The 12,496-nt window shown below is 41.0% G+C and overlaps 2 protein-coding genes across 4 annotated transcripts in view; one reads left to right on the forward strand and one right to left on the reverse strand.

Moving 5' to 3' along the window:
- Nucleotides 1-316: 316 nt before the first annotated feature.
- LOC146544524 (uncharacterized) lies at nucleotides 317-5,231 on the reverse strand. The gene is made up of 2 exons (XM_085223466.1): nucleotides 4,921-5,231; nucleotides 317-4,440 (listed from the first exon to the last, which is right to left on the reverse strand). Exons 1-2 carry the CDS (start codon nucleotides 5,229-5,231, stop codon nucleotides 4,383-4,385), a joined length of 369 nt encoding a protein of 122 aa, XP_085079592.1. The 3' UTR covers nucleotides 317-4,382.
- RAB28 (RAB28, member RAS oncogene family) overlaps nucleotides 5,166-12,496 on the forward strand; it is a 59,729-nt gene continuing 52,398 nt past the window's right edge. For all 3 annotated transcript variants that reach the window (XM_085223462.1, XM_085223463.1, XM_085223464.1), the window contains exons 1-2: nucleotides 5,166-5,307; nucleotides 12,074-12,170. In XM_085223462.1, coding sequence (XP_085079588.1) covers nucleotides 5,230-5,307; nucleotides 12,074-12,170 — 175 coding nt within the window. In that variant the 5' untranslated portion in view covers nucleotides 5,166-5,229. The remainder of the gene's footprint in view (nucleotides 5,308-12,073; nucleotides 12,171-12,496) is intronic.

Consider the following 12,496-nt stretch of genomic DNA (forward strand, 5'->3'; position numbering starts at 1 on the left):
ATTATTTTTTACTGATGTACATTCCACCTTTTGCTGCAACATTTTTTCTTTTCAAGGACACCCTCTTCACCCAATTAGATATAATAGCAATTTCCATCTTGAAGATTAGGAGAGTCCATGCATCTCAACTGTAAGGATTTGAAACAGAAAACCTGACATGAATGAAATACAATAAGAAATTTGTGTGTATGTGTGTAAGCACAAGAAGAAATAGCAGAACAAAAAGGAGTGTCTTGTATTGGTAGCAGAGGACATGGCTCCCAATCAAACAGAGAAATGTGTTGCTCCCTCAAGTACTGAAGACACAGTGCAGATGAGAATAGCAGAAAGGCTGCAGGATCTCACACATTGTGTTCCTTTTTCCATCAGTCCATATTTCCACCTCGTTCAGGTTGACCCACACCTAACGCCAGTATTTGGGAGGAGTAAACCCAGCTCTGACACAGGGAAGGACTACACAATTTATTAATTTTTGCTATAACTATTTCCCAAGGATGTAGTGATTGTAGTTTATTTTGCAGCGGAAAATAAATAACCAGATCAAATGAAGATTTTTTTTTTTTTTTAATTCACTCTGTGCTGATAAAGGTGGGAGATGAAGTAGCAACCTCCAACAGCAGCAGCAGCAGCAATTGGACTTAACTTACAGACACTTGAAAGTCTCAGGTGAAAGTGAAATCCTACCTTGACTACACATAAGCTTTCTGACATGTGGCTTGTTTTTCTCAGTAACCTCTCAGGGACTCCTGTAAGGTGTTTCACACACCCAACAGTCCACTGACTGAAAACTATCAGGTAAGGGAATTGAAATTCTCTCCCTTTATCTGAAGTATAGACATAGGAAACTCTCCATACAGTTTGGTTCCATAATTCAATAGAAAATGCTCAGCCTGACTAATAGGCCAAAATGTGACTGAGGATGAGATTACAATTAGCTTCATATTTAGAAATTAAATTTAATTTGGAGATTTTCAAATTACTTCCATCTCACTTTATTACTGAAAGTATGATCAGGATTATTAGTGATGTTTCTTCATAAAGGAATATGATAATAATATGCAGAGAGTATAATTAATATCAAAAGAGAAAGTATCTAAACAGTGATTATCTACTGAATACCATATATTCAATTTCCACGTTGTTGTATGATTAAGGTACTCTTACAAGAAAGTTTTATTCCAAAGCAATGCTCAAACATTCTTAGTATCCAAAAAAATGCTGAAGAAAAAATTCAAATTATGAACATACTTCTATCATGAATAAAAGGGTCTGCAGTGTGTTCAGTGTGTTAATCCTAAGACTTCTCAACCGTTGCTCACATGTTTCCAAGACCAGCTTCCTTTCAGCTATAAAAATCTCTTGAGGCTTAGAAAATAATTAGTTAAGAATGCAATTTCAGAAATATGTGATTTAGTCTCATGCAGAGATTTTTAACATAGTGAAAAAGGAGTTTAGTTGACCACTTAACACTTGCAATACAAGTAACTCATACCACTTAACAAATGCAAGGAGGCTTTTGGGCTGAGATGTCTGATTGTGTGTTTTTACCTGTGTCATTTTTCCATTTTTATTTACAAAATTATTCTTTAATTTCTAAGCGCTCATTTAAATAGATAAGCAATGCAGCCTCAAGACAAATAAGCTCATGAATGCTACAACAGAGATGAAATAGCTCCTCCTATACTGTTCACTCATTTAGATGACAAAGCTAAAAAAAATCAGGAGTTTTCTAGAGGAAAAATGAACATGTACTGGGAAGAAACTTAACTCTGGGGATATGTATTACAACACAGACATTTCTTTGTCATATTGCAAAGGAGAATACACTGAGCATGGAACACATTCCTCTGACTGTCCCACTTCTGCACACTCAGCCCCAAACCCCTCTAAAACTCTCTCTCACACAAAAGCATTGAGCAAATCTTATTTCTCCTGTATTTAAGGGTGACATCAGCTCCTTCCTGCCTTCCCCTCAGTTGCTGCCCTCCATCCTGAGGTGAACTGCACCTGTCTAAAATGGCCGTAACACCCTCACACCTCCTGACGCGCGCCCTAAAGGCGCCGTGTGCTCTGTCAGTGCAGGGCGGCCATTTTGGTACACAGCCCAGCTCTTCTCTCTGGGCTGGAGCCTTGGCTTACCCAGCAAAATTTCTTTAAGGGCTGAGGCAACAGCAAGGCATGCGTGCAAAGGTGTTCTATGACTGAACTGTGGTCCTCAATGTGGGAAAACATAAAGCTAAGCTCCTGGTGGAAAAACTGTAATAAAAATGAGGAGCTTGGATTGTGTTTTACATGCTAACCTATGCTATGAGAGCATGGGTATTAACATCTCTTCTGGAGAAAGAAGAGAAAAAAGCCCTTTTTCTTTATGTGTTGTAGATAGCTTAATTGAGAATCCTTAAATTCATATTTTTCTGTTCACTTTCAAGGAGACTGCAGCAGAATCAGCTGGAGTGGGGACGGTTCCACCAATATTCCCGGTAGCTTATAAGTGGTCTGCCCTGATAAGAGTGTAGAGCTTTTAAAAGCCTCGTGGTGAGAGCACAACAGCCCTGTATGTGAGGAGTCTTCAAGGAAAATTCCACATTCATCCCCAGTGCCCTTCCTCCTGATAAATGCCACTTGGCTGTACCCTGATGCTGATCCTGTGACATTCCTACTTAGGACAACTTGCAGTAAAATTACACCAAAAATGATTCAAAGTGGAAAATACTTGATGAGTAACATGCTTAATTTGTTTTTTTTAAGCATGAGAAAGTAACATAGATGTGCGTCTGTCTGGTTTTCCATTAGAAATTTGGGCCTTTTCTCCACTTTTTTTTAAACAATGTCACTGAGAAAGCTTTTGGCCTCAATTCTGCATACAGCTGAACACATGAGTAATTTTCTTTGCATAAGGAATCGTGATCTCACTGAGGACTCAGTAAGATTGTGTACTTGTAAGATTGGAAACTTCTCACAAACATTCCAAGCAGAAAACCTGAGAGAGACTGAAACAGGAATGATTTTCATCCAGGTGTTATACAGAGTTGTTTTAAACACTCTTAGCTTGGAATTGCATCAGGTAAATATAATTTACATGGTTTATGCTGTCACTTTTGTTCAAGTTGTTTAAAGCATACACAAATAATTGTTATTGGCATATTGGAAGGATGTGTCACATATGGATGTGCAGTGATCTGGCATTATTGCATGCATAAAGACTCTGAAATAAAGAACATGATTCTTAAGGTAGCAGACATAACCAAGCTGGGAGGAATAGCATGCATTTTGGAGGACAAATTTATTAATAAAGTTATAATGACAAATTGCTTGAGCAGCCTGAAATATAGGATGACATTCCATGGGGACATGTAGAAAGAACTATATATACATATATACACATATATATAGTATATATTATTGTATATATATATATATACAATAATTCAAACCTTAAAGCGAATGACATTTTTATAACAGGAGGGGATTCAGAACTTTTTTTTTTTTAGTAAATCAGAAACAGTATGAGTCAGTAATGTCATACTGTGAAGAAAGCAAACCTCATACTGGGATATGTAAACAGGAGTCTGGTATACAAGACACATGAAGTAACACTTCCACTCAGCACTCACAGGGCCTCAACCAAAGTACTGTATCCAGGTTTTGGCACAACACTTCAAGTAAGTGGAGAGGGGCCAAAGGAAAGCAACTTGAATAATCAGAAGTCCAGTAAAGACAACCCAGGGAACGATGGAAAGAAGGGGCGTTGTTTAGTCTACAAAAAACAAGGCTGAAGACAATTTTCAAATACGTGAAAGACTGCTGCTGTCAGGTGGAGGTTATAAACTGCTGGTCTTTGTGCATAACAACACAGTGGTTTAAAATTTGGTTGGGGGTAAAGTTTTATTACTGTTTATCTATATGGATAGCAAAGTTTTGAGTAGATAGAGACATCACAGTTTTTGATGACTATCTGGAGGCTCTTGGAAGTTAGACAAACAGCTGTCAAAGATGGCTGAACTGCAGCTTGGAGAAAATAGGCCAGACAAGGTGTGATGCTTGCTGTCATACTTGTTTTTTACTCCAGGACAATATTTCTTTATACATATCTTATCAATCTGTGAAAACCCAACCAAAGAACTTAATGGGCCTTAGCCATGCAAGTAGATTCAGCTAGTTCTGTTAAGACCTGCTACATTTCCTAGATCTGTTAAGATGGGTCACAGACCACAGCTTTTATGTATCCAAAGGCAATCTCCCAGGGACTTGCTTATTTGTTGTCATCCCTTCCTAGATCTGAAGGTGGCTGGTCCAGAGCTGCCCTTTGGAAGAGGTTAATGGTTAATGGAGGGCTGCAGGATGAAGGGTGGGCATCCTCCCACCCTTCCAAGGAGTGTGGGCTAACATGGTTGGTGATGGCATACTGGAAGAGCTTCTGTTTCTCTGCAGTGTTTTGAGCTGCAAAGGGAGAGCAAAGCTCTGAGTTAGCCTTAGTGCAGTGCTTTTCACTTAACTTTCTTGGACGTCTCTTGCTCCTTACAAATAAAAAAATAGCTAGCAATAATTTCTCAAGGCTGTGCCTGAAACTGGGCAGGAATTAAGACTGTGAGAAAGGAGCACAGTGCTATTAACTCAGAGTTCTGTGACACCTGATGCACCGCCGCACTGAGATCTCTCGGACCGGGCGCCGGCAGCTCTGACCGCCAGCAGACCCGCGGCACCCCGCCACGCCCCTCAGTACGGGGACAGCTCAGCGCCGGGGGAGCAGCCGGGAGCCGGAGCCAACCCCAGCCCCACGCTGCCCCTCCTCGCCGCTCCCGTCCCGCCGCCCCCGACCCCGCACCAATCCCGCAGGCGGGGCCGCGAGGGCTCCCGTCCCCGCCCTCCGAGGCGGTCCTGGCTCCGCCCCGCGCCCTCTGACCCGTACTCCTTAGTTACCGCGCGGGGCGTCGCTCCGGGCCGAACCACTGCCGATCTGAGCCCGGCGCCGGGCTGCGCCACTCGCCCTCCTGCTGGGGGGGGGTGAAAGTGAAGGCATCGCGGCTGCCCCCTGCGTGCGCACGCAGCGGCTGCCGGTCTCGCTGCGCCAGCTCCTGTCCACTCCCCCTTCCCTCCCGTCTCTCGTTGGTTTCGTCCGGTGCGGCCCATAGCGACGGCGGCCGCGCTGGGGGAAGATGGCGGCTCCGGCCTGGGCGCCGCGGCCGGCTCCGTGATCGTCCCGCGCTCCTTCTTCTCCCCGCGGCGAGCATGTCTGACTCGGAGGAGGAGGAGAGCCCGGACCGCCAGCTCAAGCTCGTGGTGCTGGGGGACGGCACCGCAGGGAAGGTCAGTGCCGCGCCCGCCTCCCCACCTTCCTTCCCCCCCTCCCCCGCCCCCCCGGCCGCCCTCCGGTCCCCCCCTGCTCGAGCCGCTCTCTGGGCGCAGCTCCGCGTCCGCTCCGCACTCGGCGGCGAAACGCTCCGTGAGGTTTCGGTACCGTAGCTCTCCTGGCGTGGCTCGCCAATGAGCGGGCGTGCGCGGCTGTAATCTTCTTCTCTTGAGCTTTAATAAACAGAGCGGCTTAGAGCTGCTTTTCCGTTTGCCGGGGAACTGCGCGTAGGGAGCGCTCGGTTCGGCCCGGAGCTCCGTGCAGAGCTCCGTGCCTACGGGGCGCCCGCAGCGCTTTGCGTCACTCTGAGACGCAGCTCCAGGGCTCGGAAAGAGCCGGCTGCAGATTTCGGTTGCGTTTTGTTTTGTTTTTCTTCCAGTCGCCAACAAAATCGTTATTTAGGAGCAGTCTGTGAATGAAAGCTGTATGCCAGTGCTTATGTGACAACGTGATCAGTTGTGATTACAACTGTTGTAATTGGGAGTCTGAGGCCTCTTGTGAGATGCACCCCCAAATACTTGTTTGGTTGTGTATTTGAAGAACACAGGTTTACCTCTGCCTTTGATTTTTGATAAGGAAGGGAGGTGGGAAGTTTGCCTCGTGCAGTTTAGATTGAAAGCAGGATTACTCGAGGTGGTTTAAATGGGCTGTATGTCCTTAACAGAAATAAGTGCTTCATGAGAGCGTGATCATCGTCCTACTCACTTCAGCAGAGCTTTATGAAGCAATAAAAGCTTTTTTTTTTTTTTCCTTTAGTCATTTGAGATGCAGTTTGAAGTAGTGTTGTGTTTGTATGATGCAGTAGATGGACTGTGTGATGAGAGAATAATAAATGCACAGGAGTGATGGCTGGAGTGCTGTTTCATGAGTGGCTTTCCCCAGAAGTTTTCCATTCAAATGGAAGAATCCTTTCACTATTCCCACTCAGCACACTGGCACTATCTCTTGCCAAATAGGGATTTTCCAGCATTCTTGAGTTTTGATGCAGATTCACGCTGGTTCCTACCCTTCACTTTGGAGCTGCCACTCACTGAATCTCTTCTGGCTCCAGGAATCCTGCACATCAAGTGCAACTTATTTTCCATGAGGAGTATCTGTTGGTTGTGGTGGGCTGCTTTTCCTCCCTTTCCCCCTAGATGATGCTGTAATAGAGGCTTCTTCCAGTCATCTTTATGGCCTAGCAGCAAACATGTGCAATAATGGATTCATTTTAAGATCTTTTAAAATAAAGAAGCGATTGGATTTTGAAGTGGAAGGGTAAAACATGCCTAGTGATATTTCAGGCACCTTGGAAGACTAAATTGTTGAGGTTCCATTCCTTTGTTGGCTACTCATTTGGCTGAAATGTTGAAACGTGCATATGTTTATATGTTTTCAACTAGCCTGCTTCTCACATCTGTTTTACAGCTGGTCTTTGCACACATACATACCCAGCCTCTCATTTGCTATTCAAGACATTGCTTTTTCTCTTCTGTCACTGGGATCATTAGAGAAGAGAGGTGTAGGAAATAATGGAATACATCTTTGAGATATCACATATTGTGTGTTCAGTGTGAGATTTTTCAGATTTGACTTCTTTCCATTGCTTGCTTCCTCTCCGCCTCTTTTAAAAAATATTTTATTTCCTCCCTTTTGGCCATCTGGGGCTGTCTCGGCTTCAGTTCTCCAGGGAAAAAATTGAAAGATGTCCTTGTGCATCAGCAAGCTGAAGGTGAAAAACTTTTCTTCTTCACATCGATTAGAAGCAGTATGATTAAAGTTCTGCAGAAGTGTTGGTGGCAGTTTTAAAACAAGTCAGAATCAGTCCTGAGCTAAGGATATATTTATGTTTGCTCTAGCTAGGAATTTCTCCCCCCATAAGGTGAGGGAGTGATGTTGTGCTTTTATTTGTTAATTTTGTGGTGGCTCGATGAATTATAGAATGCTTAAAGTTTTAAAACAAGGAGTAAGCACTGGTGGAGCAAGCTTGAAGGAGGCAAGGTTAGAAAGAGGAAGAAATGAAAGAAGTGTGAGACGGTAAAACGTGAAAGAGCATTAGAATAAAATGAAGATAGTAAGAAAATGCTGAGTTGTTGAAAGGAAAAACTGAGGAAAGTAATGATTGGTTAATGAGATATTAATAAGATAACATTTCTTGTGTGTGTATGAAACAGACAAACTAGGAAAACAAACTTAAAAGAAATCTGTAATCGGAAGCAGAGGTAATGTGCCAAAGAATCCAAGAATTATCAGTAGCAATTGGTTCCTTGCTTCGGATGGTGAGAAGGATCATAGATGCCTAAAGCTGTGTATAGAGGTCCTTAGTCAGCTCCCTCTCCCCAAGCCAAAATGATTTTTCTATTAAAATAAACCAGTTCAAGTATGGATTGGAGGGGAAGAAGAAGACATTATCACTCACATGTTCCTACTCTCGCTATGCACAGGTTGGCTTTTATTGGAATAGGTAACAGTTCTGGTTACTACTGTTGAAAAAAGTTTTGGACCTCTGGAATGAAATCTGGGAGCTATTCATGGGCAGGGAGGTCCTGAAACCAGGGCTGTAGGAGGAGGGGAGAGGCTGAGGTTCCATCTGTTTGCCATCCTTTGGAAATGGAGGCTGAAACACCTTATGTCTTCCATTAGTGGTGGTGAAAATGAAGGAGATAATAATACCAACCTGCTGTAGGTATTCACATGTGGTAAAATGTAGGCTGGAATATGGAGTGATGTCCTATTCACTTTAGGATTTGTTAGGATGCCTTCTTGAAGTGTTGTGCTAATTCTGGGTCTTGTCATGCTTGGGCTCAAAATATTCGTAAATGTTGACTAAAAATTTTCACTGTTACATTTTGAAAATGGAAAACTTCAAGTGTCCTGTGTGGATGGAGCTGTCTTTGTAGATAAATGCCTGACTTTAGGAGTCCTGATAGTCTTCTCTATGTCAGTGAACAAAGGTTCGTCAGTAGTTAGGAGTGGGAAGACTTTACCTTCAGGTGACAGAACTGCTTCCTTTGCTTGTAAAAGGCTTCTTGTGCCCCAGCCCACAGAGCTAGGCTGTTCTCAGTCAGAAATTCTGAGTGGGGCAATTACTTGTTTTTGTATTAGTTTAAACATTTTTCTATTTAGCCTAAGATTTTCATTTTGCCTATCTTAAAATTCTTGCCAGCAGGGATGGTACATGAATGTTACTGTGCTTGGAGAACTACAGCTTGGTCTTTGAGAAGGGAGGGTGGAAAGGGATGGATAAATATTGCTTTTTGGATCTCAACTGGTTGGTAAAGTTGTTATGTGAATGGAGATTTGTGGCTCCAGCACTAGCTTGCATCCCATTCAATTTTGGCTTTGGTTTTAATTACTTACGACAGTGATTCAATCCTTTGGTTTCACTTTCTGAAAGCGTTGCTCTATGTGATTTTCATTCAAAGGATTGTATTTGTCAGGCTGATAGTAAGTGTCAGAGCTGCCTATCACTGCTTGTTCTATTCCGCTGTTCTGTTGCTATTTCGTTAATACTTCTTTTCTATTTCTATTTCAGAGTGGGTGGGTGTCTAGGCATGGCATGTCAGCACAGTTCCTGGAGTCTGTTGATGACATTGAAAAATATAAACAAGAAATTCTCATCTCACCTGCACCTTCCTTGTATCTTTATTTCCCAAACTCCTCAAATATCCTGTTGTATTTCACCTCAAATATCCTGTTGTATTTCACCTCAAATATCCTGTTGTATTTCACCCTCAGAATGGTGTAATTTTTCGTGTGTATATGTTTACTGTTGTCTTGGTTACTGTATGTCAGAACTCAGAGAACTTCAGTTGTCGGTGAGGGGTTGTAAGACCAGAATTCAATGCTGCATTGCTATTCAGAACAGTATATGAAGATGATAATTATTATTATTATTTTTTTAATACTTCAGACAAATGTATGAACGTACCAAGCTGGGCTAAAGTCAGGTTGGCTGGGAGAGGTGATAGCTTGCTTGGCTTAGTAGTGATGCGGTGGACTAAGGCCTTCTTGGTATCATGTTATCTTCTGATCTCTGGATTAATGGTTGAGAGTTCCTATATTGAACCCAATCTTATTAAAAAAGTTTTCTAACCATCTAATTTGTTTTTAAAGCTGCAGTTCTGCTGAACCATTATTTAACTTTGTTTTACACAGATGATACCAATCATATCTTTACAGGCAAAACTGTTACACAGTTTTTCATGAGAAGCATGATAAAGAACAGTTTTAGGACTGGTGGGATGATTTGCATTGCATTATATATTAATTGTACCTGAATGTGCAGTGAGATGATTTGCTGTTTGCTGTTGTGAAGGAGTTGGAGCTGTTGCTTGCAGTGTTTTGTGGATAAATGGTTGTTCTGTGAATAGAGAGCTCCAGTCTAGTAACCCAGCACTAACATTTATTAGAAAAAAAATTAAAAAGGAATTACTCAATGGATTTCTGCTATAAATTCCTTTGCATTCAAGAGCACAGTGGAAGAAAACCATTTAAGAGAGCTTTGCTATGCTGTTGATAACTTGCTGCTCTTATTGGTTGACTGTTAATTGAACGTATGTTGTTTATTTTTACTAACACCCTTAGAAGCTCACAGGGGATATTGAGTGTCACAGAGTAATAAAGCTAATATTTACTGAGCCCTTAAAACAAGAAGGGAGTGGCTGCTTATTAAATGGGGATCCAAATTAGCATCTTGGAGAAAATGGAACACTGATACAACCAGATGATGTTCTAATCTGCACTCTGGATATTGATATTCTTTTGTGGGAAGGAAGAATATGCAGTGGATGTGGTGTATTTATTTTTCTGTGATGTTCTTATTCTTATATTTAAGGTCCTGACAGATAAAAATAATGTCTTTATAATACTGCAGTGCTAACTGTTGACATTAAAAAAAAATAATCTAAAAAATAAACACTACTGATTTTACTGAATATTACAGAATAAATTTGTCTTGAACTTTTTTTTTTATCTGTAATGTCAATATTACTATCACATAGCTGTAGGCAGAACAATCTTCTCATGATTCATCCTCTGTGGTTGTCTTCCTTTCCAGAGTGATATAAATATACAACCATAGCCATGCAAGTTCATGTTTATTTCTCCCCACTCCCATTTACTTATTTTTAATTCTCTTTGGGCTTGAATTCAATGAAGTAAATAAAATGCTGACATAATCTTTATTTTTATTTTTTTAATTAATTCCTAAACATATCTTCTCATCTCAAAATACCACTTATTGTATGTGGACAGTGATAGGAATGTCAGTGTGATTGAAAACAGTGTATCTTCTGTTATTTACTTCGCAGGTAATTGTATAGTTGAATACAATGTTTGCCTGTTAATACTTGAGCTTTAATGCCCTAGCTCTTCTGGTCATGTTTTCATGCCAAAAAGAGTCAGTTATCTTTATTCCCTGCGTGTGTTTGACACATTGATAGCGTAATTCTGATCTTTGTTACAAGAGGTCCATTAACAGAACTCGTCTATTCTCGCTTTTTTAGAACTGTTGGTGCTATTTTACTTAGCTAAATGTACTCTAACAGCAATCTCTAACAACAGCTGACGTGACTCCCATCTTCAGGTCTTGATGGACTGAAATCTGGCAGAAGTTCCTTTTTGTCCTTCTAGAGGTTTTTTTTTTTGTTTGTTTGTGTTTTCAGGTAGCACAAGGATTTTGTGAAGCTCTCAAGCTTCTCCATATGTGCAAATACATAAAATATTTTCTATTTTTCTGCAGTTGCTTTGTTTCTTATATTTTGAATGTCATGTCAACAAGAAATTTCAAAGTATGTATCATTAACTGGACGTTGGTTATGTTCCCTATTTGACATTCATATTTATTGTAATGTATTTTTCCATGTACATACTTTTCATTATCTTTGTGAGTGCATTTCTTTATTTTGTCAACACTAGATTGTGTTTTTATTTTTTACATGGAGATCTTTTGTTGACAGTTCAGTAATGGAATAGCTGTGCTTTGTTAATTCATGACATTGTGTATCCTTTTGGCAGTATGTAGTAAAAACTGATTCTTTACTATGCCTTCAGGGCATTGGTCTACTTTTGTAAATCCACATAATATAAATTGAAGGTATAAGTTTCCAAAGTTCTGTCTAGAGGAACGATTCTGCAAATGTGCATTTTTAACATGGGTTTAGTCTTCTCTTTGTTGAACTGTTTGCAGTCTCTCTTCCTGTCTTAGCCACCACGAAGTAGCTGATCCTGAGGCCTGAATGTGCAGTGGCAGGTATCCTGCCCTGCTGTGGAGCCCCTGTGGGGCTCTCCACTGTGCAGATATCTACTTTCCCCACAGCTTCCCCTCCAGAAAATAACTGGTCAGGGTTTGGGGTGTTCTGCATCAGAATGGACCCTTGTTTGAGAAATGGCCGTTTACCAAAAGCCAGCTGTTCAAGTATAGGTAGTGTCACTTAGATTTGTGTCAAGTTGAGTGTACTAATGGCGCCTCATTCAAATCTGTGTAATATTTTTTGATATGAAAATTGCAGCGTCTTTAAATGCCAAGGAAATGTGTCTGCTGATTTCTGTACAATTTGGTGGCTATTGCTATCTCCTCTTGTTACGTCGAATCTATCTGGAACACGTAACAATACAAATCCTTGAGCACTGTCAGCATGCATTGATTTAGCAAGTGCTTAAGTATATTTCATACTACTTGGTTTAATTTAAAGCTTTATGCTGTTTGAAATGACATCTTAATTTGATATTGTTCTGTTTTAGACATCCTTAGCCACGCGTTTTGCCCAAGAAACATTTGGAAAACAATACAAACAAACCATAGGACTGGATTTCTACTTGAAAAGGATCATACTGCCAGGTAAGAGAATGAAGATTCCATCACTGAAAGATTGGGACACAGTAAAACCTGCAGAAACAGTCTTCAAAGTAATGTATATGAAATAAGCTCAGTGGAGTGCTTTTTATTGTAAAATAATAATAAAGAAAGGTTGCTAAGTAAATTTTCTCAAAATATATTCTTGCCAGGTGGCATAGGGTTATGTATTTGCAACATATCTTAAAGATTTGAAGTTAAACACTGCTTGCAAGTAGGAGGAATGCTATGCTACCTGTACTCATGATTTTTGCTATCTCTACTAGAGCGCACTCTCAAGCATAAAACAATGAAGTGGAAATTTAAGTATA

This window comes from Meleagris gallopavo, chromosome 4 (assembly GCF_905368555.1).
Source record: "Meleagris gallopavo chromosome 4, MGAL_WU_HG_1.1, whole genome shotgun sequence".
In the NCBI taxonomy this organism is placed as follows: Eukaryota; Metazoa; Chordata; class Aves; order Galliformes; family Phasianidae; genus Meleagris; species Meleagris gallopavo.